This window comes from Pan troglodytes, chromosome 4, assembly GCF_028858775.2.
Source record: "Pan troglodytes isolate AG18354 chromosome 4, NHGRI_mPanTro3-v2.0_pri, whole genome shotgun sequence".
In the NCBI taxonomy this organism is placed as follows: Eukaryota; Metazoa; Chordata; class Mammalia; order Primates; family Hominidae; genus Pan; species Pan troglodytes.
In genome coordinates, this window is record NC_072402.2 from 154,977,652 (window position 1) to 155,005,368 (window position 27,717).

Consider the following 27,717-nt stretch of genomic DNA (forward strand, 5'->3'; position numbering starts at 1 on the left):
GCACGCACCTATAGTCGCAGCTACGTGGGAGGCTCAGGTGGGAGGATTGCTTGAGCCCAGGAGGTTGAGGCTGCAGTGAGCCATGATCGTACCACTGCACTCCAGCCTGGGCAACAGAGCAAGACCCTATCTCAAAAAAATAAGAGTAGTGGCTTATTGGCTCATGATTATGGAGGCTGGAAAGTCCAAGATTGAGGGGGCAGTATCTGGTGAGAGCCTTCTTACTGTATCATATCATGGCAGAAGCCATGACATGGGTGGCAGAGAGAGGGAAGGGGTCCAAACTCATCCTTTATGAGGAACCCACCCCCATAATAACAGCATTAATTCTTTCATGGGGGTAGAGCTCTCGTGACCTGATCACCTGTTAAAGGTCCCACCTCTCAACACTGTTGCACTGGAGATTTAAGTTTCTAACACATGAACTTTGGGGAACACACTCCAACCACAGCACTGTATTGGTTATCTCCCGTAACCTTGTGTTGACAAACCCTGCTCATTCATTCAATAAGTATTGTGTGGCTGGTGCCCACAGAGGACTGTGTAAATGCTGGAGAGGTATGCAAGGGCAGATAGGGGCCAGTCCTGATCCTCAGTGAGTCAAGTGGGAAATAGATAAGCTTACCATTTATCGAATGCTTTCTCTATACAGATATTTTAGATGCATTGTCTCATTTGCTCCTCACATCAACCCTGTGAGGTAGGTTCTATTATCATATCCATTTTGCCGATGGGGAAAACTGGAGCCCAGAAAAATTGCATAACTTACTCAGGGTCCTGCAGCTGACAAGTGACAGCTCTAGATCAAGGTCTGCCTGACTACAAAACCTTTGCTCCAGACTATGCCTTGCAGACAAACAAAAATACACGAAGTTAAGGGTAAATGTCATGGTAAAAGTTCAAAGTTCTGTGTTTTTGAAGGAACCTTGAGAGAGTCAGAGAAAGCTTGATGTAGGAAGTGGCTTTTGTGTGAGGCCTTGTAGGAGGATAATGATACCTTGTAGATACAGTATACTTTAAAATATATGTAAGGCATTTTCATATATTATATTATTGGAGCTTTATAACAGCCCTGTGACTTGCAAAGGGATCATTATATCCATTTTAGGGATGAGAAAACTGAGGCCTAGAAAAGTTAATAAGCAGGTTGCTCATGATCCCACAACCAGTAAATCACAAGACTGGACCTGAAATCCAGGACTGATTGCCAGTCCTGATCTCTTTCTCCTGTTCCGTGCTGTCTCACACAGTTAGAATTTTACCAGTCAGAGATGAGACGGGGAGAGCACACCACGTGGAAGAGCCGGTGTGAGCAAAGGCACAGGGCAAGGATTTTCAAGGAGTGACTGGTTTGGACTGTAAAGTGCATATAGGGATATTGTTTACAGATTCCCTACAAATAAAGGGTCAGGGCATAGAGGGTGTATTCGTTGGCTTGGATACCATAACAAAGTGCCACAGACTAAATGGCTTAAATAGCAAAAATGTATTTCCTCCCCGTTCCGGAGATTAGAAGTCCAAGATCAAGGTGTCTGTAGGTTCGGTTTTTCCTCAGACTTTTTTCTTGGCTCCCAGATGACTGTTTCTCTCTGCATCCTCACATGGTCTCTTCTCTGTGTGCACACATCTCTGGCACCTTCTTTCTGTGTGTCCAGATTTCCTCTTTTTATAAGGACACCAGTCAGATTAGATCAGGGCCCTCTCTAATGGCCTCATTTTAACTTAATTACCTCTTTAAAGGCCCCGTCTCCAAATACAGTCGCATTCTGAGGTCCTGTGGGGTTAGGGCTTCAACCTATAAATTTGGGGGGCACACAATTCAGCCCATAACAGAAGGCTTTAGTTTATTTAATAAAAAATTAAAAGCAATGGAAAAATCTTTATCCTTAAAAGAGATATGAACAGAATGCTGCTTGGGGGACAGATTCCATGTGTTAGTCATATGTAGAATGAGTTGCAAGTAGGAATGAGGCAAATAAATTAGTCAAGATAATTAAAGTTATCTACACTGCAGGCATTCAAGGCCGAATGAGGGTGATGGCACTGGGGTACAGCTAAGAGGATATGGATGTGAGGGACACTGGCTTAGCAGTCAGCTGAGACTGCACTGACTGAGTTCCCAGGAAGACCAGGTCAAGACACCAACAGAGCAGTCGGAAGGAGGGGTTAGGTTGGAGAGTGATAGTGTTCATTTTCTGTTGCTGCCCTAACAGAGTGTCACCAACTTAGTGGCTTAGAAGAACACTGATTTATTTGCTTATAGTTTTGTAGGTCAGAAGTCTGACGTGGGTCTTACTGAGTTAAAATCAGGGTGCCAGCAGGGCCGCATTCCTTCTGCAGGCTCCAGGAGAAAGTCTGTTCCCTTGCCTTTTCCAGCTTCTAGAGGTGTCTACATTCCTTGACTCGTGGCCCCCAGCCAGCAGTGACATCACTCTGATCTCTGCCTGCATCTTCAAATCTCCTTCTCTGACTCTTCTGCCTCCCTCTTTTGCTTATGAGTACCTTGTGTTTACACTGGGCTCCCCAGGATAATCCAGAACAACCACCACCACCCGCCTACCCCCATTGCAAGGCTCTTAATTGGTCACATCTGCAAATTGCCTCTTTCCATGTGAAGGAACATATTCACAGGCACCAGGGATTAGGATACAGACATCTTTGGGGGACCATTATTCTGCCTACACAGGGAGAGTGTTGATGTGGCTTAGGCATGAGTCATGAGTGGCATGCAATGCTGACATTCCTGGATAACACCAAAATCTCCCTTCAGTCAACAGTGTCTTCCTCGTGCCTTCCCCAGTCTTTCTAGGGTTGCTTATCAGCAGCATTGTGGGTGTATGAGATGCTCATCTTCTTGTATGTCTCCTGTCCCCACTTGGGCAAGGTGAATCTCTCAAAGGACAGGATAGCCAGAGAAAAGAGGAGGAGGGGAAGTACGTAAACCACATAACTGACCAACTATATGGAAGAGTTGAGGGTTCTTTGCTGGGGTGAGATGGGGGCTGAGTGATCACTGGATCTGTCACTACATAAAATTTGAGCTACACTCACATTGGGTTTAAGTCATGGACTTTCAGAATATTAGAAATGTAAAGGACCTTAGAGATCCTTAGTCCTGAAGCTGTCAATGTGGGCTGCACAAGAGAATCAACCTGGGGATTGTTTAAAAACACCAGTGCCCCACCCCATCCCCAGGGATAAATATTTAGTTAATCTGGGGCATGGCTTAGGCATCAAATTCCCCAGGTGACTCTAATATACAACAAGGGTTGAACACGAATGATTCAGGCCAACTCTTTACCTCCAAGTAAGGAAACTAAGACATTACAAGTTAAAAGGTGGGCCCAAGAAGAGTGAGGACCAGAACTCAAGTTTCCCAAGACCCCACCCAGGGCTCTTTCCACTGCACCATCCTAACCTCTACATTCTAGCATAATTGCGTGACAGATCTGGCTGATGGCCAAACTGTCCGTAGGGCAGAGTTCACATTCTTCTTGTTCACTGCGCTGTTTGCAGCACAAAGCACAGAGCCTGGGACCCATGAGTGCCCAGTTAAACATTCACTGAATGCATGAGTTGGGATTAACACCCGTCGGCAGGCAGGTTGGTGCTAAAAGTAGACACGTGTTCCTTACATGACCGTCACTTCCCCTTTTTGACATGTGTTCTGAGGCAGATGACTGCGGGACCCACGGGCTTGATTGGTTCTCTCTGTTCTCAAGAACAACATGATACTGATTTTTAAAGTTCTCTAAATTAATCATTGAAAGTGTGACTTGTCAATGACATTTGCTGTTGAAAACAGAACTGTCATAAGTAAATTGATCTGCTGTTGTACTAATAAGATATTATGAAATGGTGATATGTGGATTTAAAAATAAAGTTCATTTTTTAATATAGATATAAACATTTATAAAAAGAGATGGCCTAGTAAAATTCTTTCTTTGTTGATTTTTTTTCAAAGTGTATTTCTATTTAAAGTGTACAATTCAGTAGTTTTTAGCATATTCACAATGTTATACAGCCATGGCTACTACCTAATTTTCATCACCCCTAAAAGATGCCCTGGACCTGTTAGTAGTCAATCCCAATTCCTCTCACCCCACCACCTCCTGGAAGTCACTAATATACTTTCTGTTTCTATGGATTTGCCTATTTTCATCTAAATAAATAATCCAATATGGACCTTTTGTGTCTGGCTTCTTTTACTTAACAGAATGTTTTCTTTCTTTCTTTTTCTTTTTTCTTTTTTTATTTTTATTTTTATTTATTTTTTTTTTGAGACGGAGTTTTGCTCTTATTGCCCAGGCTGGAGTGCAATGGCACAATCTTGGCTCACCGCAACTTCCACCTCCCGGGTTCAAGTGATTCTTCTGCCTCAGCCTCCCGAGTAGCTGGGATTATAGGCATGCGCCACCATGCCCGGCTAACTTTGTCTTTTTAGTAGAAACAGGGTTTCTCCATGTTCATCAGGCTGTCCTCGAACTCCCAACCTCAGGTGATCCACCTGCCTCGGCCTCCCAAAGTGCTGGGATTACAGACGTGAGCCACCGCGCCTGGCCAGCATAATGTTTTCAAAGTTCATCCATGTGGTAGCTTGTATTGGTAGTTCATTACTTTGTATTGCCAAATAATTAATCGTATGGATATGCCACATTTTATTTATCCATCCATCCATTGATGGACATTCGGGTTATTGGGCTATTTTGAATAATGCTGCTATGAACATTTGTGTTACATGCAAATCTTGAATCTACACATTTTTCTGTGTGGACATATGTTTTCAGTTCTCTTGGGTATACACATACCCAAGAATTACTGGGTCGAATGGTAACTCTGTGGTTAACGTGTTGTGACACTGCCAGATTATTTTTCTGACTCACTTCACAGATTACCAAGAGTATGTGTATGTGTTCCATTTAATTCTCATAAAATTCTATGAGATTATTATTATTATTATCATGATTTAACAGATGACTAAGTGGAGAATTTTAGGATAAGTGATTTACAATAGACTAAAGGGCTAATAAGTGGTGAAGCTGGGATTTGAGCCCAGATATTTATGTATGTATGTATGTATGTATGTATGTATGTATGTGTGTTTGAGATGGAGTCTTGCTCTGTCGCCCAGGCTGGAATGCAATGGCGCAATCTAAGCTCATTGCAGCCTCTGCCTCCCGAGTTCATGCAATTCTCCTGCCTCAGCCTCCAGAGTAGCTGAGATTGCAGGCACCCGCCACCACACCTGGCTAATTTTTGTATTTTTAGTAGAGACGGGGTTTTGCCATTTTGGCCAGGCTCATCTTGAACTCCTGACCTCAGATGATCCACCCGCTTCAGCCTTTCAAAGTGCTAGGATTACAGGTGTGAACCACCGCGCCCAGCCTTGAGCCCAGGTATTCGGACCTTGAGTTTAGGTCTCTTTCCACAGCAGTAATTCCTCAGTGAAATGAGTCATCACTGTATTTTTTCACACTCGTTTTTCATGCTGTTGTTGGTTTTCCCATCTGCTCTGCTTATTATTAAAAATTGATATTAATCATTTTCCTGCTTATGAGATAGTACATGGGCTGTTATAAAAGTGTGAAAATTATAGTGCTATATGACTTTTTCAAAAGTGATGCAAAGCAATCCAGCCTAACAGAGAGCTTGCTATCCATAGCTTGGTACATGTTGCACTGAAGTTTTTTTTTCAATACGTAATAATGTAATTACCTGATGGGTTTTTCCTGTCCACTGCACAGACAAAACCAATTCACTGAGACAGTGGTATTGCAGTAAAGAAAGAATTTAATCAATATGAGGCTGGCCACAAAGGAGACAGTTATTATGCAAATCAGTCTCCCCAAAGGCTTGGAGGTTAGACTTTTTCCAGGATAGTTTGGTGGGCATGGGGCTAGGGAATGGGTGCTGATTGATTGGGGATCCAGTCATGGAGTGTGGAAAACAGGCCTCATGTGCTGAGGCTGCATCTGGGTGGGGGCCATTGGACCAGTCGAGTCCCAAAAGTCCAGGTGGAGTCAGTCTGAAGAACTTCTCAAAAGACCAATCTTACATTCTACAATAGTGTTGGTATTTGTAAGAGCAATTGGGGAAGGCACCAATCTTGTGACCTCTGGTCACAAGACTCCTGAATAGTAAGGGATTATGGAAAGTATGCCTACATCTTCAGCAGAATTCACACACCTCTCATAATCCTAACCTTGTGGCCTGTCATTAGTTTTACAAAGGCAGTTTAGTTTTGGAAAGGGCTATTATCATCCTTGCTTTAAGGTTAAACTGTCGACGAAATTCCTCCCAAAGTTAGCCTACATCCAGGAATGACCAAGGACAGCTTGGAGGTTAGAAGCAAGATGGAGTCAACTATGTCAGATTTCTCTGTCGTAATCTTTGCAAAGGCAGTTTTGATAATATACTTTCATAACTATTTCTGTTTTGTTTTTTAACCTATCTGCTGTACATACTGTTTTGCTACTTGCTTATTTTCTTGCTAACATTATATCTGGGGGGCACATAGCTCTGCCCCATTCTTTCTAAGGTAGCCATCCATCTGTTTGGGAAAATGTGGCCTGAGGATGAGTTCTTCTCAAACTCATTGTGTATGTGAGTCATCTGGGAATTTTGTTGAAATGCACATTCTTATTGCATAGGCCCAGGGAGGGACCTGAGATTCTCCATTTCCAGTAAGTTCCCCAAGTGATGTCCATGCTGCGGGTCCATGGACCATACCATAAGTAGTGAGGATCTGGGGGCTTTTGCAGCCTGGTGGCACCCGTCTTGTTCCTCCCTGCTGAGGCTGTTTTACCATTTCAGAATGAGATGCTGGAGGAAGGACATGAGTATGCGGTCATGCTGTACACCTGGCGCAGCTGTTCCCGGGCCATTCCCCAGGTGAGACTGTCCTTGTTGTGTGTCTCTTTCCCCTCCAGAGGGCATTACTAACCCCTACTTCATCCCCAAACCAGAGAGCTGAGCTTTTTTTTCCACGTGGTAGGGAGTAAAGCAGGTCCTCTTATCCAAGGAAGAACCTGGAAGACATTCAGAGAGCTTCCCATAAAAGTGATGACAGGGACGCATGTCGAGGGACTTAAAACACATTTGTTCAATATATTTTATTTCCAAAGCAGTATATGGTAACTACATGACACCAAAACCACTGCAGGGGGTATGAAGTAAAAAGCAAGATGTTCCCACTCCCTCACCCCAACCACCCAAACCCACATCCTGCCATGGGATGGCCATGTACACTTTGTGACATATTTGTCTGGATCTTTTTCCTGGCATGAATATTATTTTGTAAATTATTATTTACAAAAATGTATTATTTTGTGTTTATATTGTTCTGCCACTTGCTTTTTTCCTCACTTAATTCTTAATTACTGACTTTTGTCATGTTGACACACATACAGATATTTTTATTACCATCAGTGCCATCATCACGTAATTAACGGGTCCTATGGCAACAAAATCAGCAAGCCACAGGTGTGTAAACAGAAACTATTCCTCCCCCTTCCTTCTAATTCTAGGCCCCAGCAATAACTACTATTAACAATTTGGTTTGCATCCTTTCAGATTTTCTATGCCTGTCTTATATATGAGCACACATGCTGTTTTGTTTCACTTAATAAAAATGGGACCTGATTATTCTGTCACTTTTTTCACCTGTTTGTGGTGACTTTGTTTCCTGGTTACATAAAACTGTCTCATTCCTTCTAACAGCTCACAGTGATACTATGTGATTGTAGCATATTTTATCCACTTAATCGTTGACTGGTGGATATTTAGCATGATGCTGCCACTTTAAGACTTTCTAAGCAATAGTGTGAAGAATGTCCCTGTGCTTACCTGGGCTCGCTCTTCAGATCCCGTGTATCCATTAGCAGCCTTGGCGTGTGCGTTGTGAGGATGTCTGCCATCGGATTCTGATGTGCACACTGGTGAAAACTGCAGAGCAAGGGAAATGGGCCTGGGTAGGTCTAGGGGAGCTTTGTCCCAGGTGTATCCAGAACAATGGAAAGAATATTTCTCTCTGCTTAGAATCCAGCTGGACCCCGCTAGAGTGCGGACAGGGGAAAGACTGAAGGAGGGAGAGCTTGCAGATAAATGTGAACATGTCAGTAACTCATGGACAGGGCACAGAACTGAGAAAAAGGAAGGAGGGTTCTGTTCTTGGGACCAACTGGTTCCTTTCCTGCAGCCAATGTCTGGGGAGCACTTCTGCCCCCTGCCAGATTGGTGAAGCAGGGGCTACCCAAGTCTCCTCACTAGGATGAGCATATCAGTTATCATCCAAAATCAGGTATATTTGAGAGTGAAAAAGGGCCCTATTAATAAGACAGCAGGGCCGTGCATGGTGGCTCACGCCTGTAATCCCAGCAATTTGGGAGGCTGAGGTGGGAGGATTGCTTGAGCCCAGGAGTTCAAGACCAGCCTGGGCAACATAGTGAGACGCCATCCCTACACCAACTACAAAAATTAGCTGGATATGGTGTTGCATGCCTGAAGTCCCACCTACTTGGCAGGCTGAGTTGGGAGGATCACTTGAGCCTAGGAGGTTGAGGTTTCAGTGAGCCATGATCATGCCACTGCACTCTAGCCTGGACAACAGAGCAAGACCCTGTCTCAAAAACAAAACAAAACAAAAAACAGTAATAAGACAACAGGTGTAAACCAGGATGTGTGTGTCCCCACTATCCCCCACAGGTGAAATGCAATGAGCAGCCCAACCGAGTAGAGATCTATGAGAAGACAGTGGAGGTGCTGGAGCCGGAGGTCACCAAGCTCATGAAGTTCATGTATTTTCAGGTGAGTGGGGAGGGCAGGTCTGTATCTGGAGAACTGAAAAGGCCCCTAGTTTTCTAACCACTGGGGTCTGCAGTTTTGTGCCATGTTATTTATTCACTAAGCAAATATTTTTTGACTGTGCCCTACACACCCCTGGGTGAGCAAGACGGATGAGTCTCCCCACCCTCGTGGAATTTTCATCCTAGTGAGTATGTGAGTGTGTTTTGTGTAGGAGGAGAGACAATAAGCAATACACATTAATATTCAGGGAATAATAAGTGCTGTGAGTAAAATAACATTTTGAAAAATTCTGGGTTATAGAGTGCCTGTGATGTGAGTGCTGCTTTAGGGACAGCTTCTCAGGAGGTGGCATTTGAGCTGAGACTCAGAGAGAGAGTCTGACATGTGATGACCAGGAGGAAAGGGTTTCAGGCAGAAGGTACCACAGAGGCAAAAGCCTTGAGGCTGAGGGCTGGAAGGAGCTTGCTGTGTTGAAGAAATAAAATGAAGTGCCTGGGTGTGAGGGAAATGGGAAGGTGGGGTGTGGATATGCAGCCTAGGTGGGGAGCATGGCCTTTGGAGGCAGAGAAGCCCAAGTCACATCCCTGGCCCTTTCACTCTCTAACTGTGTGTTTGTGAGTTATTTAATGTCTCTGACACCTTGGGATTTTTCACCTTGAAAATGACCGGCTTCACAGGTTTATGGTGAGAATAAATGAGGTCTGTTTGTAAAGAGCCAAGTAGGACCCTGGTCAGAGTAGATTTCACAAATTGCAGCTGCTGTTAGCATCATGGACCTGCCTTCGGGAGCCCAAAATCTTTTGGGGAAGGCAGGGCTAAGAGAGAAGAACTATCCAGAAACTGATTAACTGTGAAACTGAGAGTCTCCTGACAAGAGGTATTTACAGAAGGGAGGATCTGGAATAATTTAGAACTGTGCTGTCCAGTGCCATAGCCATTAGCCACATGTGGGTACTTACATTAATTAAAAAGTGACAACATGAAAAACATAAAGATTAAAAATAAAAATAAGTAAAAATAAAATTTTAAAATCAAAGCATGAGGTAGGTTGAAAAAAAATAAAACGAGACAACATGAAAAATTCAGTTCCTCAGTAATCCTAGGCACACTGCAAGTGCTGAGTGGCCACGTGTGATGGTGGCTGTCATATTGGACAGTGCAGATATGGACCATTTTCATCTCACAGAGTTTAGTTGGACTTAGACTCTGGAAGGAGAAAGTATGACTTAGTCTGGTCTTTGAAGGAAAGGACTGACTGGCTGGTTGGGCCTCTCAGGCCCGTGGAAGCAGAGTGGAGCTCAATCGGGGCCATCATTTCTCCTCCCCCTTCCTTCCCTGCTTTCCTTTTCTTCCTTCTCTTTCTTTCTTGCTCTTTCTGGGTTACTTCAGTAGCCTCTTTTTGTTGTTGCTGTTCCACTGCCTTTTAAAATTTTTGGTACCAGTTTTATAGAGATATACTTAACATATACCATATAATTTGCCCATTTAAAGTGGATAATTTAGCAGTTGTTAATATATTCACAGAGTTGTACATTCATCACAACAATCAGTTTTATTTATTTATTTATTTTTGAGACAGAGTCTCTCTCTGTCGCTCAGGCTGGAGTGCAGTGACACTATCTCGGCTCACTGCAACTTCAGCCTCCTGGGTTCAAGTGATTCTCCTGCCTCAGCCTCCCTCCCAAGTAGCCAGGACCACAGGTGTGTGCCACCACGACCAGCTAATTTTGTATTTTTTTTTTTTTAGTAGATATGGGGTTTCTTCATGTTGGCCAGGCTGGTCTCGAACTCCTGGCCTCAAGTGATCCACCTGCCTTGGTCTCCCAAAGTTCTGGGATTACAGACATGAGCCACCACACCCGGCCCACAATCAATTTTAGAACATCTTCATTACCCCAATAAGAAACCCCACACCCTTTGGCCATCACCCCATAATACCCTCATCTCCCCAATCTCAGCCCGAGGCAACCACTAAGCTACTTTATGCTGCCATAGATTTGCCTGTTCTGGACATTTCATATAAACTGAATCATATAACATGTGGTCTTTTGTGTCCATCTGGCTCTCTTCAGTTAGCATTATGTTTTTAAAGCTCATCCATGTTACAGCATGTATCAGAATTTCATTCCTTTTTAGGACTGAATACTATTCCATTTTATGGATATACCGTATTTTATTTATCCATTCATCAGTTGATGGACATTGGTTTATTTCCACTTTGGGGCTATTATGAACAAACATTGATCGTTCACGTACAAGTTTTTGTGTGGACGTATGTTTTCATGTCTCTCAAGTAGAGACCTAGGAGTGGAATTGTTGGGTCAGATGGTAACCCCACCTTTAAGCTTTTAAATACCCCCTTAACTATTCTCTCACGTCTATCTTTGCACCCTAGAGTCTGTTGTCCCCACAGTAGCCAATGTGACTCTTTTAAAATATAATTCAGGCCATGTTATCTGGCCTCAGAACCTCCCATGTCTCCCAGCTCAAGCATTGTCCAAGTCTGAGCCCTCACAAAGGCCTGCAAGAGACAGTGCCCTGACCCCATCTCTCTGCCTCCTTCCTGTACTCGCTCCGCTTCAGCCACCCTAGCTTCCTTCTCATCCCTGGAACACACCTCAGGGCCTTCACACTGACCATTGAGTTACCCCATAAGCCTCTTTTCCCTCCTCTTTCAGCTTCTTTTCCTGCAAGTCACTTCTTGAGGATTCCATCTCTGATCTTCCTCCTTAGAAGGACAACCCCTCTGAGCCCTTCTCCTCAAGCCTTCCTTCTTTATTTTTCTCCATAGCACATACCACATTCTAATAGATCTATGTATTGTTTTCTGTCTTCTCTCACTAGAATGTAAACTCCTAGGCCAGGCGTGGTGGTTCATGCCTGTAATCCCAGCACTTTGGGAGGCCAAGGCAGGCAGATCACTTGAGGTCAGGAGTTCGAGACCAGCCTGGCCAACATGGTGAAACCCAGTCTCTACTAAAAATACAAAAAACTAGCTGGGCATGGTGGTGCGTGCCTGTAATCTCAGCTACCCAGGAGGCTTAGGCAGGAGAATCACTGGAACCCGAGAGGCGGAGGTTGCAGTGAGCTGACATTGTGCCACTGCACTCCAGCCTGGGTAACAGTGAAACTCCATCTCAAAACAAAACAAAAAACTAGAATGTAAATTCCTGAAGGCAGAATTTGCTTGCTTATCTGTTTTTCTCTTTTGTTTACTGCTCTACCCCGGGACCTAGAATGGTGCCTGGCACATAGTAGATGGCTATTAAATAGCTACTGGATGAATGAACCTCTTTTCCTCTCTGCATGTCTCTCACTCTTGGTCTCTACCTTCTTATCGACTGGTACCTGACACTGTCCTAGGTGCTGGGAATGCCAAAATGAATAAGACATAATGCTCAGCCAGTGTATGTTGAATGAATGCATTGGTTTGAGTCACATGGAGGCAGGTTCCAGGCTCCCCTCAAGAAATCAGCTTCGGGCCAGGCACGGTGGCTCATGCCTGTAATCAGTCCCAGCACTTTGGGAGGCCGAGGCAGGTGGGTCACGAGGTCACGAGATTGAGACCAGCCTGACCAACATGGTGAAACCCTGTCTCTACTAAAAATAGAAAAATTAGCTGGGCATGGTGGCATGCGCCTATAATCCCAGCTACTCGGGAGGCTGAGGCAGGAGAATTGCTTGAACCTGGGAAGCGGAGGTTGCAGTGAGCCGAGATCGCACCGCTGCACTCCAGCCTGGTGATGAAGCAAGACTCCATCTCAAAAAAGAAAAAAAAAAAGAAATTAGCTTCGGATTTAAGGACTCCTCTGAGAAAAATTGCCTGGCAGATTTGCCTTTCTCCAGAGGGCTGGCTCTGAGGAGGGCCCTAGAGGAGCCTGGACCCTGCCCCCATAAGGGAGCACAGTGGACCTTACTCGCTGCCCCTCTGCCCCCAGCGCAAGGCCATCGAGCGGTTCTGCAGCGAGGTGAAGCGGCTGTGCCATGCCGAGCGCAGGAAGGACTTTGTCTCTGAGGCCTACCTCCTGACCCTGGGCAAGTTCATCAACATGTTTGCTGTCCTGGATGAGCTAAAGAACATGAAGTGCAGCGTCAAGAATGACCACTCTGCCTACAAGAGGTCAGGGCAACCTCCCCCTCTCCCCTTTCCCCATCCAGGCCCCTCCTCCAGGGCTGCCTGTCAAGTGGAGAAAGAGAATGGAGCCCCTCTCACCTGCTTTTTCTTTGATACCAAACTAGCCATCCCCCAAATATAGTGAGGCTTGGCCTGATTCAGTGTGGTTTGAGGAACAGGGCATAGAGCTGGGCCTTGGAAGAACTTGATCTTTGTAGAGTTTTATATCTCAAGATGGAATCAAACCCTCAGTTCCCCCATCTCTGGAGCAGCAGCATTTTATGTTGCCCCATGTAATATGGGACCAGTAAGATCATCACAAAATGGTTACATTAGTCATTTTCTGCAAGAATATAAAGCCAATTCAAACAGCGTATGTAAAAGAAGGAAATGAATTGGCTCACAGAAAGTCCAGGTACACCTGCACACAGGCATTCAGATGACAATGTTAGCCTGAGTGCCTCCAGCTCTCAGGTCAACCTCCTCCTCTACATTGGCTTCATTCTCAGGTCTGTGGTGGCTTCCAGCAGCTTTCCTCAGGCCAGTGCAGCAATCCCAGCTTCTAAGGAAAGACATGATGCTTCTCCTTCCAAATACTTTCATGGAAGTCCCAGGGAGGATTGCCTTTGATCAGCTTGAGTCATATGCTAAACCTTCTATCAGTCACTGGAGGTGTAGAGGTGGAGACACCCTGATGGGATGGTTGCTTGCCTTTGGAGTCCAGGGTCCCTGCCAGCTCTTAAGAACAAGAAGGTTAGCCAGGAGAGGTGTCTCACACCTATAATCCTAGCACTTTGGGAGGCCACAGCAGGCAGATCACTTAAGCCCAGGAGTTCAAGACCAGCCTGGAAACCATAATGAGACCCCGTCTCTTTTTTTAAATTAAAACAAAAAAGAGGACTGAAAGTGGGGGAGGAGTCATTCCAGAAACAAGTATACAGCCACCCAGAAGTCTCTTGAGAAGGATTTGCTGTGTCTCTGATAAAGAGAGACCCTCCTTGAATGACATCTTCCTGGGCTGCAAGGTAACTAGAGAAAACAGACTGATTCTCACAAGTTTACCCTCCTAAGTCAACTGTGAAATCTGGTGGTGTCCAGCAGGCTGGGCCCCATCTCAAGGCTGACTTAGAAGTGACAATTTTACAAAGTTGTTATGGGTAGCTTATTGCATAATATCTTCTATCAAATTTTCCCCACCTGTAGCCAGCCTGCTTCTGTCATGGCCACAAATGAGATCCTCTGCCGCCCAGCTAGGTCATGAGCAAGGTGGGGTGTCTTGTCTGTTTTCACATCCCCATGTTAGGCTGGGAAGTCAGGCAGCCACAGCTTTCTCCCATCAAGTCCTGCTTGTGTTCCCTGTGCCCGTCATCCCATCACCTGCGATTCTGTGAGGTTCCATAGCCTTCTGTTTTCCATACAATGCTTTGCTTTGGAAACGTTGAAGTTTTCCTGTAAATAACAATACACAACAGGTGCATTCTAGCATCCTACCTGCACTGCTTCTCCATAACTTACTATGCAGCCTCACTGGAGGTCACAGGAGGGTACAAGGATGATCATTTCACTCCTGTTTTACCACTCCCAGCTGGTTGATGGGATGCTAGTTCCCCTTAAACTTTCTGAGATTTCAGAGATTCTTAGTACATTCCTGCCTTTTAATTTAAGGGGCCCTTATTACAAGGGTGTAGACAGCCCCAAAGCAAATGACTTCAGAACACACTCTGTTTTGACATTAGCGTTGCCTGGGATATTCAGAGCTCATTAACTTCCAGGATGGTGTCACTCTGTGTTTGGTGGGCGCGGGAGCCCGTGAGGCATGGTTTAGGCCGTTGCGCTTGGACAGTCCTCTCTGCAGCACCCACTCTCTGCGTTTCAGGGCAGCACAGTTCCTGCGGAAGATGGCAGATCCCCAGTCTATCCAGGAGTCACAGAACCTTTCCATGTTCCTGGCCAACCACAACAGGATCACCCAGGTGAGGGCAGACTCCTTGTTAGGCCTGGCCTGATGTCTCCGGGTTATAGGCAGGCGTGTAGAGGTTGGGTGGACCACGAGCCCAAGCAGACAAGCTCAGTCTGCAGCTTCCATCTCCATTGCCCTACTTGAGAGTGAAATGTAGCTGAGGACTTAAGTCTGTCCTCCCAACCCCAGGTGGCCGATTCACCCTCTCCAGTTGTCATGCTCGTGAAGCCCTCTCAGTCAGTGCTCTGACCCTGCATCAGGGTTGAGAACGTGGGGTCTGGAGTTAGGCAGCCTTTTTTTCTAATCCTAGACCACCACTGACCCACTCTGTAAGACTTGGGGCCAATCTAAGCCTCAGTTTCCTCATCCGTAAAATGGGTCTGTTATTTTGAGAATATTATGAGAACCCATCTCATAGGACTGTTGTGAGAAATAAATGATACCAGTATATGAAAAGTCCTTAGCATGCAGATCCTGACAGATGTTCAGGGCCTAGGAAGACATAGCTGTTATTGCTGCCACTGCTTTGCCAGGGTACACCCCTCAGCTGCCATTTTCCCATTTTGCCCAACATAAGCAAGACAAGCATAACTGTCACTTCGGCCTAAACAGTCTCTAGCAAGAATATCTGCAGGACTCAGGCCAAAACTGAGGGGATCCTCCATCTTCCAAGGGTGTTCACATTCAAATCCATATCACGGAGGCCCTTGGGTTGACAGGGCCCTTGCCACTCTTTGTTAACTGCAGAAAGCTGTTCAGTAACTGAGGCCTCAGGTTTTCTTTCTCTTGCCTGTGGGAAGTACCAGCAGTGCCCTCCTCTGCATACCCTGCAGGGGCCTGGTTGGTCCCTTTGGAGAGAAAGGGCCTAGGGTGGGGACCTCAGACCCTTCTCTAATAGATGTTTTTCTACTGCTATGTCCTGTCAGGAGGGAGACACCTGCCTCCCTCCCCACCGCCAGCTCTCCTCCCCTGGGTGGGGTTTTGCTGCCGTTGTCTGAGAAGACATCCTAGATAAGCCCACATCCTCCAAGCTGAGCTGAAATGACAAGAAGCCTATTGCTGTAAAACTGAGCTGCTTTTTAGCTCAGGCCAGGAGAGCACTTTCTAACCATCAGAACTGCCTGGGAATAAAATAGGGGGTGAGTTCCTTGCCATGGGAGGTGTGCAGGAGTAGTGTGGGGACATCAAGGAGAGGATTCAGGCATCAGGTGCCAGCTGGCATGCAGCCTCCCCTCCCTGGAGCTGTGATTCCTGGCCATCAGCGGGGACCACACCGGCCAGCTGTAGGGCTTCTGCAGGGGTGCAGGTGAGGGCTCAGCATACATGCGCTGCCTAACCTGAGGGTGGCGCTGCTGTTCAGTGTCTCCACCAGCAACTTGAAGTGATCCCAGGCTATGAGGAGCTGCTGGCTGACATTGTCAACATCTGCGTGGATTACTACGAGAACAAGATGTACCTGACCCCCAGTGAGAAACATATGCTCCTCAAGGTAAAACTCCCCTGAGGCCGCACCCATGGAGCCTGGGCTTACCCTCTCACCTTCTTATTAAAAATCCATTTTAAAAAACAATGTTTCTTCTTTCTTAAACATTGATACAGATCTTACGGCACATAATGGTTTGTAACCTGTTCCTTTCCTGTAATATAATATACCGTAGTCACCTTTCCAGATGTCATTAAGGCTATTTCTACAATGTTATGTGTAATGACTGCCAAGTATTCCATTGTATTGGAACATTGTCATGTAACATATCCCCTGTGGTTGGATATTTGTTTGCTAAACTTCATTGAACACCCTTGTAGCAGTTTTTGTGCACATCTTTTTGTCAAGGCAAACTTCCTAGAAGAGAAATTGCTGGCTCAAAGGGTAAAACAGAATAAATCTTTTTTTTTATTTCAATAGTTTTTGGGGAAGCAGGTGGCTTTTTGTTGCATGGAAAAGTTCTTTGCTGGTAATTTCTGAGATTTTGGTGCACCCGTTACCCAAGCAGTGTATGCTGTACTCAAAGTGTAGTCTCTCACCCACCTCCCTGCCTTTTCCCCAATTCTCCAAAGTCTATTATATCATTCTTATGCCTGGGCACCCTTGTAGCTTAGCTCCCACTTATAAATGAGAACATACAATATTTTGTTTTTCATTCCTGCTGTTACTTAGAATAATGGCCTCCAACTCCATCCAGGTTGCTGTGAATGCCATTATTTTGTTCCTTTTTATGGCTTAGTATTTCATGATGTATATATATAACACATTTTCTTTATCTGCTTGTTGGTTGACGGGCATTTAGGTTGATTCCATATTTTTGCAATTGTGAATTGTGCTGCTATAAACGTGTGCAAGTGTCTTTTTCATACAATAACTTCTCTTCCTCTGGGTAGACACCCAGTAGTAGGATTGCTGGATCAAATGGTAATTCTACTTTTAGTTCTTTAAAGAACCTCCATACTAGAAAACAAAATAAATCTTCAAGCTTTTGCTACATTTTGCCAAAGTGATCACAATTGTTTCATCAGTTCACACGTTTCATTCCAGAATTGTCATATGTATTGTTTTAGAAAATCTGGAATATACAGCAAAGCATAAAAAATTTAAATCTCTCACAATCTCTTCACCAAGAGTTAACACTTTTAGCATTTTCTTTTCCAAGGTGGAGTCTCATTCTGTCTCCCAGGCTGGAGTGCAGTGGCACAATCATGGTTCTAACTGCAGCTTCTAACTCCCAGGCTCGAGCGATCCTCCCACCTCAGCTTCCCGAGTAGCTGGGACTACAGGCACATGCCACCACACTCAGCTATTTTTTTTTTTAATTTTTTGTAGAGTCAGGGTCTTCCTGTGTTGACCAGGCTGGTCTTGAACTCCTGGGCTCAAGCAATCTGCCCGCCTCGGCCTCCAAAAGTGCTGGGATTACATGCACGAGGCACTGCGCCTGGCCTACTTTCAGCATTTTTATGTACGTCCTTCTAAGTTTTTTTCTATGCTTATATATTTTCAAAATTTGCAATCTGCATGACCATGTATCCATTTTATCTCATGTGACGAAATTTATTTGGCTATGTTATGCTGCTGTGAAATAATGTGATTTCCATGAGCCTTCCTTAGCCATTATTCCATTGTTAGCTTAGGTTGTCTCTAACTTATGCCCCACAGCTGTAGCACTGACATGAACAGCCTTCTCCCATTCTTTATGCATGCTGCAGAGCCCCTTTTGATTCTGTCCCAGATCCTCACCTCTCAACGTTCTGGTGGTTTTTCCTTTCTTCTCCTTCAATGTCTCTCCTGCTATTCTGAGAATCCCAGCCCTGTGTTGGTGCTCCTGTTTTACATGTCTTAGCACCTCAGTTAAGTTTGCAGGGCTGGGTGCCTTTGAGACTTGTTCACTCTGGCTTCATCCCGAAATCAGAAATCCAGAGAAGCCACTCACAGTTCACACATCCCTCTCACCCCTGGTGCTTTGCCTGGGTGATTGGTGTAACTTTCCACAAGCTAAGTCACTACCTACCAGCCCACCAAGTAGTCTTAATGCGGCCTTCAAATTCTCCAGCCCCCCACACCCGGACTTCCCTGCCTTCTTCCCTCTCTGTTCCCCACCCTCTTCAATCTGGCCTTCACATGGTTTTGCCACATGGTTAGTTTGTGTTAGTGAACTCAGATGCCACCGTGGAGCACTGTCTGCTCTTATGCAGAAAACGATGAAGTTCATTCTGCAGAACAAAATATACCCACAGAGTGGCTCACACCTGTAATCCTAGCGCTTTGGGAGGCGAAGGCAGGGGGATCACTTGAGCCCAAGAGTTTGAGACCAGCCTGGGCAACACAGTGGAACACCATCTTGACAGACAAATACAAAAATTAGCCGGGGGTGGTGGCGTGCACCTGTAGTCACAACTTCTTGGGAGGCTGAGGTGAGAGAATCGCTTGAGCCCAGGAGGTTGAGGCTGCAGTGAGCTGTGATCACACCACTGCACTCCAGCCCGCGTGGGGTGGGGTAGGGAACAGAGTGAGACCATCTTAAAAAGAAAAAAAAAACCGGAAATGCACCCACAGAGGAAGCAACCTTAGCAGTACCCTGCCCCACCCTGTTCGTGTCAGATGAGAAATAGAGGAATGGAGAGAAGTGACTTTCTCATGGTCACACAGCTGCTCAGGCCCCCTTCTGCATACATGTTAAAAGGAGCAAAACAAGCCAGCATTCAGGAGACTATTAGAAGGGTTGGAATCAAGAATGTCAACCCACTCAGAGGGCAAATTCAGGAAGAGATTTTTTTAAAAAAAATTAAAGTCACCAGCGGCTCCTTGGAAACCTTTACATTGTCCTTTCTGTGGAGAAAGAGGTGGATACTTTCACATTCACTAACTGTTCAAGTATTCATCAGATGCCTGTATTGTGCCACACCCTGGGATACAGCAAGGAGCTAGGAGCAGCCCTTTCTCTCAGAAAGATCTAAATGCGGAAATATTGTCAACAGATCCTGTTCAGCTCCTGTCTCTGCTGCTTCGCTGTGTGGCCTTGGCGAGCTGTCTAACCTCCCTGTGTCTCTGATTCCTCATCTATAGAATAAGGTTATTGCAGAGAACTTGACTCAAGAGAAAATCATGCTTATTAAAGCTCTGAGCACAGACTCTGGCCCATAGTAAGGGCTGAAGAAGTAGCTGCTGTAGTAATACACTAAATTTCTGGTTGAAATTAGACTTACATTTCCTGCCTTTATTTGAAGATGCATAGATTTTTATAATATAATGTGTGTCTCTACAGGGTGTGTGTGTGTGTGTGTGTGTGTGTATGTATGTGTGTGTGTGTGACACATATGCAGACCTACCTTTTTGTTTTTAAACTTTTCCAGCAGATGTGATTAGTTTCTATGCTCTGCCCTCTTCTTATTCTAGGTGATGGGCTTTGGCCTCTACCTAATGGATGGAAATGTCAGTAACATTTACAAACTGGATGCCAAGAAGAGAATTAATCTTAGCAAAATTGATAAATTCTTTAAGGTCAGCAACTGGGGCTGGGGCTGGGCAGAGGGCTGAGGTTACCAGCGCCAAGATGTCTTTGGGGGAAAGGGATGAAATGAGCCAGAAAACTGTCAGGTTTTTTTAATTGAGCTGTAGCTCCAAAGATCCCAAGAGTAGGAAGAGGAGGAGAATAGAATGGCAGGGCCTCCAGCTGCCATTGATGGAGGCATTTATGCCCTAGAAGGCTGCTGCATGAAAGTCACACATCGTTCCAAGTTGCAGGATTCAGCTGGGATTTGGCTAGGAGGAGGCCCTGTGATTCTTTTTTGAATGCTGCTTTTTTTTTTTTTCTGAAGTCCCTTGTCACTTAAAGAGGTACATCCCAGAAGACAGCACCTGCTCTAATTTCCAGTATAAATCAGAGCTCGCAGAAGTAGAATGATTAAAGACTGGATTTTAAATTGGTTCACATTTGCAAAATCACAGCCTCTCACCTGGTACACCAGGGGCCACCTCAGCTTGCCCTTACCTCTGGATAGAATGCCTCAGCAACGTTCATCATATACTCACTGTGTTTCAGTGCCTCTGAGAGTTGATCTTTTGGCCACAGATCTTTAAAAATTTGCAGTTAAACTAAGCCTCTTAGAATTTTGCAAAGGAATCTTACACTTTGGAATTAACTTCCCATGTTCTCAGTTTATTCTAGCATTGGGCACTGCCGACATGGAGCAAGCCTGAGAGGTCAGTCATGGGAAAGCCCAGATTAATATTCACAGCAGAACTCAGTGGTGTGACATAGAGGGCATTAGATCGAGCCTGAGTCCCACTGACTCTTCAAGGTTAAGGAAAAGGAACATAAGTCACTAAGAGGAATCCTGTGCCTTGGCTTTGCTTGTTTTCAAGGGTGGAACTTTTACTTTTCTCTAGAGTTGCCCCAGATGAGAATAGGGCTCATTTTGGGAGACCCTTGCAAAATCTTCCCTAAGTCAGCATGAATGAGATGAGGGTAGAAGAGAAATACAACCTCTCCCTTGGCAGGCCTGGGTGTAAGTCTGGCTCTGCCACTTAATAGCTGGATGACTTTGGGAAAGTCACTAAATCACTGAAACTGAGTTCCAAGTCTGAAAAATATGAATACCAAGGGTATCGGCTCTGTAGGGTTCCCTGGAGGATTCAGTGGGGTTACATAGATGACTCAGAGCCCTGGGTTGTATAATCCTGGCTTCTTGACTTCTACCTGGTCTGACTTTATGAAAAATCACTTAAGCTGTTTAAGCTTCAGTTCTTCTTCTCTGAAATGGGAATGATAATAGTGCAGACTTCACAGGGCTATTGTGTGGCTTGAGATACTGTTTTTAAAGTGCTTGGCATAGTACCTAGTGCATGAGAAGCACATAATAAATACCAGCCTCCCCGCCATTTGCCCTGGTTTTTGGTCGGGAGTTGTTTGCCCTCTGGTGTTAGGTATTATTACGGTTTTAATTGCTTTGAAAGTACAGACTTTCTCAGGAAGACCAACAGCACTCAGACACCTGCTTCTAGCCTAGAAATCATAACAGCAAGGATGCTTTAAGCCAGGGAAGATTCGAGCGGAAAGGACCCTGCGCTGGGCAGCCATCCATCCAGTCCTTGGCCTTCACACATGCTGTTGGCTAAGTGACCTTGGACAAGTCACTTTGCCTCTCTGGGCTCCGTTGCCTAGAACATAGAGTTGGTTGGAGGCAGGGGAGGACCTATACGCTGGCTAGGGCTCTGTTTGGCTTCAGAGTCACATGGTAGCATCATCGGAAGCAGAAACTAGGGGTTGGCCCCCAGGCAGACACAGAGGCCTGCCTCCCACAGTGGGGTGGCAGCGAAGGCAGCCACCCCAACCCCTCCTCAGCATCTCACGAGCTGTGTTTGCTTCCTTTGCAGCAGCTGCAGGTGGTGCCCCTTTTCGGCGACATGCAGATAGAGCTGGCCAGATACATTAAGACCAGTGCTCACTATGAAGAGAACAAGTCCAAGTGAGTGCCTGCCGTAATGTCTCTCGGCTCCCGCAAGGATGCCCAGCCCGGGCAGAGAGCCGAGGGGCCACTTCAGCCCCTCCTCCCTCCCCAGATCCCTGGGCAGGTGGATTCCATCAGAACACAGGTGCCGGCCGGAGGGGAGCCGCGAGGGTGCTCTGAGCCCTTTTGTATCCGCCCTCTGCTGCCAGCTTCAAAAGGGCTCAGAGCACAGCCACGCCCCTTGTCCAGCCCAGCAGTGACTCGCATGTCCTCTCAGCAGGACAGCAGGAGTCCACCTCCTTCTCTGAAGAGTGGCCAGCCCTCAGTGGTCCAGTGAGGAGAGGTGGCGTTGTTCCTCCTCACGCTGATCCTCTCAGGTTAGGTGACCGTGCGCTAAGTCCATCGTGCAGTCGACGTGAATTGGGTGGGCAGCCTCACCTTCGGCCGCTTTATAAACCACAATTCTAGGTCATCTATGCAAAGGCCTGGGGTGTTAGTGCTTCACTGAAGTTGGGGGGCTCCAACCTCTGCTGCTCTTTTGGTCTCTGAGGCTGTTAGGGAGGTTCCTTCTGTGTGCTTCTTGCCCGAAGTTATGGCCTCTCCACACAGAGGGGAACCAGCCATCCTTTAGTCAAGGGCAAGTGTATTGGCATCTTAAAAAGATATGAATGGAGTGTCCTTGAACTGCATCCGCCTGGAGCCTCTGTGAACAAGTGTCCAAAGGAAAGCTCATGTAGTCGCTTCATCACCCTCTGGCTGCTAGCGCGTGACGGGGTTTTGCAGGAAAAGCAGGGAATGGAGAATGCTGAACTCATTCCTCACTTTTCCCTGCCTGACTTCTCGACCAGCTGAAGCTGGCTGGGAGCGGAGGCTAGGGAAGTGACTGGGGTTGGGTGTGAGGGGCCGTGTGCTCCCCTCTCCACAGGTAACTCTTTGAGTGATATTGAAGGGAGGCCTGAGGAAGGCTGTCACTGTTCTACCATTCTTGTGAGAACCATATCAGGGCTTCTTTTGAAATAGTAAATTCTCCCCAGAATCTTTTTTCTGCCTTGTCTGGTACTCATGCTTCATCTGTCTGCTGGGTCACCAGCACTTGAGGGTAGAAGAGGGTGAAGGGAGTGGTCATTTTTCTCTTGGGGATGGAGAGTGAAGATGTTCATTCATTCATTTCCTCTCTGACTTAGGATGGTTTTCCTAATGACATCTTTTCACAAGGCGTGGAAAAAAGGCGGAGGAAAGGAGGAAAGAGGGTGGAGAGAGAAGGAGAGAAGGGGGCGAGAGGTAGAGGGGGTGGGTGGAGGGAGGGGCCACCCCCATGTCTCAGAGTGGCCCTGGCTTCTCCCACCACAGTGTGCTTCCATGTTGCCAGGGCACTGTTGGAAAAGAGGCACAATCACATTCATATTTCCACAATCCCAGCCCAAAGGCCCCCCAAAGCCAGCTTCAACCGCAGAGTGTCTGTGCTGTCAGAGTGGGTAGGCTGGTTTTGGAGGTTGTCCACCTTGCCTTTTCTGTGCTCAGATTCCATCCCTTTGTAGTCCTAGAGAGGCTGTGTTCCCGCCCCTCTCATATTACTGGTAAGTATTATGGACCAGGTATCTGGAAAGGCCTACAGTTGGATCCTAGATGAGGCCGGCACCAAAGAGGAGGAGGAAGGACTGTTCCATTAGGCCTGAAGCTCCCACAGTGTTGGACTTAGCAGGCTTTCTTGCTGAGGCGGCTGGGATACCATTTGGTGTCACCCAGGGGAGTTGGCCACGTGGGCTGAGCACCAGGAGCAGCTAATGCCTGTCCCACCCAGGCGCCTGAGGCTGGGACCCTCTCCGACCCCATAATTTTCTACCCAGGTGGACGTGCACCCAGAGCAGCATCAGCCCCCAGTACAATATCTGCGAGCAGATGGTTCAGATCCGGGATGACCACATCCGCTTCATCTCCGAGCTCGCTCGCTACAGCAACAGTGAGGTGAGCATGCAGGCTGCTGGGGCACAGGCCCGTGGGCCCAGGGCCAGAAGGGGTAAGGAGCAACCAGGAAAGAACATGGACCCACGGAACACTGGAGAGTAGAAGGGAGGGAGGCAGGAGGGTAAAGTGGCCAACAGCAGGGGTTTTGGAGCCAGGCAGACTGGGGTGAATTCTGGTGGTGCTGCTGCCCTTTGTAAGTTATTCAACATCTCTTTGCTTCAATTTTCTCATCTGTGAAATGAGGGTGGTAACAGTATCTATCCTGAAAGGTTCATTGAGAGGATTAAAAGATATGGCAGATAATAAGGGCCTGGTGATGGTTAGTTCTGCCTGTACATGATAAGTGATGCAAACCATCTCCAACCTGGTTGGCAAGAAAACAGAACACTTGTACTCATAACGCCACCTAAATGTTTTAAAACTAAACAGTAATAAATGATCATTGTAAAAAAAATCAGTAATATACTTAAGGGCAGATGAAGGCCATAAAAACCTCCACTAATCCCAATAATTACATTTCATTTAATTTTTCCTTTTTTAAAAACTTTTTTTTTTAATGGAGACATGATCAGCGCACAAACCTCAGGAAAAAACCCAGATAAGGGAAAGGAGAGAAAAATCACATAAAATCCTACCATCCCAGAACCAACTAAGACTGGTATTTGGATATATATATATATCCTTCTGGTACTCATCCCATACATACCCTCCTAATAAATGAATATGCTGTTTGATGAACACTGATCCCCTGACTCAGATTCCTTTATTACATAGCACTCGTGGGTGACTGTGCACTGACCCACGTATGCTCACTGCTTCCACCATGTGGCTAACAGCCATGGTGACTGTACTTTCCAAACCCCAACTCAGGAGATGCCTTTGATCACAGAGCAACATACCTGAAATGGGGACTGTCTGACAAATGCAAGGACTTGTGGCCATTAGACCATGACTTGTGGTCATTAGACTTGTGGCCCACAGGGACCAAGGTCAAGCCCAGAACTTTAGCTTTCTAAATATATGTACCAATCCGTTGAACTGAAGTTACAGGAATAACTTATTTTGAGTGCTAGAGCTCTTTTAAAAATTTTTAAAAATATTTTATTTCTTTTTTAAAAATAGATCTCATTATGTTGCCCAGGCTGGTCTTGTACTCCTGGACTCAAGCAATTCTCCTGCCTCAGCCTCCCCAAGTGCTGGGATTACAGGCATCAGCCACTGCGCCCAGCCAGAACTCTTAATTCCTACTCTCATTTTGGTGTGGTCTAAGAATGAGTCTGGCCAAAGATATTTTTTAAAATTATACGCTCTATACATGTTGATTCTCATTATTCACAGTAGTTCTGTAAAGTGGCCATGAACACTGAAGTAGCAAATACTGAATCACTGCTCCAAGGAGAAATCAGAGTTACAGCCCTGTGAGCCTCTGGTCACAACATTTTCATCAACTAATCCATATATAACCTTGTTTTATATGTGCTTCTGTTTAAAGACACTTGATGCGATCTCTGTTGTTGATTCATTAACGCATGACCAACAGAACTATAACTCACACCTGAACAAAGCTTATCTAGAACACGTATTTTTTTTCCATAAGGCATGTTACAGCTTTCTTGCACAGAGGAACGCTATATAGCGCATTAGCCCTAAGCTCGGGGGCCATTTTAAATTGAACAATTAGAGTAAAAAGCACAAAAATATAGAAAACATGGCACTAAGTAGACTTCAAAAAAGACACTTGTTTACTGTATGAGAGCTGAAACAAGGCAGAGTCACTTTGTCCGACTTCAGCTGGGAGTGGGTGTATGTCTGCAGATGACCGAGAAATCACCATAAGTGTTGATTTTGGGGTTACAAATAAATTTTAGCCAGTAAGGGAATTCACAAATACAGAATCCGCCAATAATGAGGACCGGCTGTATATGTATATATGTGTATGTACATATATACACACACAGACTATGTTTGTGCATACACACATATTCTGTATCATTGTGGAATATTATATAGATGTTTATCCACTGCCTTTCAATCAGTGAGTCATGTCTAATGAGTTGTGAAATCAACTTAGTGTTTGTGATTAGCATTTTTATATAAATATAGACTAGAAAATCAGAAGGAATCCCATATATTAAGAGTAAGATTGCTTTGTAAAAAATATTGTTGAGGCTGGGTGTGGTGGCTCACGTCTGTAATCCCAGCACTTTGGGAGGTTGAGCCGGGAGGATTGCTTGAGCCCAGGAGACCAGCCTGGACAACACAGTGAGACCCTGTCTCTAAAAGAAGAAAAAAAGAAAAACATATTGGTGCATACATAAATTTAATATCTCTATGTAGGTATATGTTCCTGAGTTACTATATCATGTGCACTTCAGTGATTTATAAACCTTCAGTGATTTATAAACCATGTGGCCTTCAGCAAGGCACTTGTCTGAGCCTCAGTTGATCTGTCAAGGGGATGTAATAATAGCACTTCCCTGCAGTGTTCTTGGGGGAATCAATGAGATAACATATAAAAGTGTCAGGCACATAGACCATGAGTATGACACCTGATGCTTCCCAGGTGGTGACGGGCTCAGGGCTGGACAGCCAGAAGTCAGACGAGGAGTATCGCGAGCTCTTCGACTTAGCCCTGCGGGGTCTGCAGCTTCTATCCAAGTGGAGCGCCCACGTCATGGAGGTGGTAGGTGTCTCTGGATAGAGGGCCTCACACTGACCTCTCTTTCCTTGGAATCTGCCTCCATCTCCCCCTAGCACTCTCTTTTTAACAGATTTACGGAGTTACAGTTCACGTGCCATACCATTTACCCATTTAAAGTGTAAGTTCATTGGTTTTTAGTATATCCGCAGAGTTGTATAGCCACAGTCAAATTTAGAACATTTTCATCACTTCAAAAAGAAACCCTGTGTTATCTCCCCTCCCATCTCCCTAGCCCTGAGCAATCTGCTTTCTACCTCTATAGGTTTCCCTATTCTGGATGTTTCACATAAATAGAATCATATGATATGTGGTCTTTTGTATCAGGCTTCTTTTCTTTTGCATACTTTCAAGGTTTTTCATGTTGTAGCATGAATCAGTACTTTATTCCTTTTTTCCAGCTGAATAATATTCCATTGCATGGATCCACCACATTCTGTTTGTCCGTTCATCAGTTGATGGACGTTTGGTTTGTTCCCACTCTCCCCAGTACTCTTGGAAGCTGGTTCATCCCACAGACAAGTTCTGCAACAAGGACTGTCCTGGCACCGCGGAGGAATATGAGAGAGCCACACGCTACAATTACACCAGTGAGGAAAAATTTGCCTTCGTTGAGGTAGGTGCAGACTCCCTGCATCTCCCTCCCTCCCCAAGGCTGCAGCTCATGGTGGTTCCTGAGTAGTTCTGAGCAAGAAAACAGCATCGGTTGCCCTAATTTTCGTGCTCTTCCCTGTCCTGCCATCTAAATTAATCCGTCAGAAGTTATTCTGCTACTCAGAATTGATTAGAAACTCATTCTGTTCTTAAAAATCCAAAGAAAAACATCCATTCCACTGGAAAAAAACGGGCACAAAGAAACCAAAAGAAGAAACAAAAGAAAAACAAATGGCTACAAGAGGTATGAAAAATGCCCAAACTGGTCAGTGGTCAGAGAGCTACAGATTGGAATAAGATGGGATACAGTGTTTACCATCAGGATAGCAGAGATTTGACAGCTGGATGATGCCTGTTGCTGGTTAAAGTGCAGGGAATAGACATTCTCATGTCTTTAGTGGTCAGTCTACATTTTGTAGGCTTTCTATGAGAGCAATCTGATCATATGTACTCATGTTTTTAATGTGCATACCCTTTGGCCAAGTTCTTCTTCTGGGGATATATCCCAAGGAAATAAGCCAACTGTGCAGAGATATTTGTACGTGGATATTTATCACAGTGTTGTTTATAATACCAAAATATATG

At 45.5% G+C, this 27,717-nt stretch overlaps 1 protein-coding gene across 5 annotated transcripts in view; it reads left to right on the plus strand.

The window, feature by feature from the left end:
- Positions 1-27,717, plus strand: part of CYFIP2 (cytoplasmic FMR1 interacting protein 2) — a 127,104-nt gene that overhangs the window by 21,909 nt on the left and 77,478 nt on the right. For all 5 annotated transcript variants that reach the window (XM_009450053.5, XM_009450055.5, XM_063811616.1 and 2 more), the window contains exons 4-13: positions 6,814-6,891; positions 8,704-8,805; positions 12,744-12,925; positions 14,796-14,892; positions 16,240-16,368; positions 19,762-19,866; positions 21,742-21,833; positions 23,663-23,780; positions 26,344-26,463; positions 26,969-27,094. In XM_009450053.5, the coding sequence (XP_009448328.2) occupies positions 6,814-6,891; positions 8,704-8,805; positions 12,744-12,925; positions 14,796-14,892; positions 16,240-16,368; positions 19,762-19,866; positions 21,742-21,833; positions 23,663-23,780; positions 26,344-26,463; positions 26,969-27,094 (1,149 nt within the window). The remainder of the gene's footprint in view (positions 1-6,813; positions 6,892-8,703; positions 8,806-12,743; positions 12,926-14,795; positions 14,893-16,239; positions 16,369-19,761; positions 19,867-21,741; positions 21,834-23,662; positions 23,781-26,343; positions 26,464-26,968; positions 27,095-27,717) is intronic.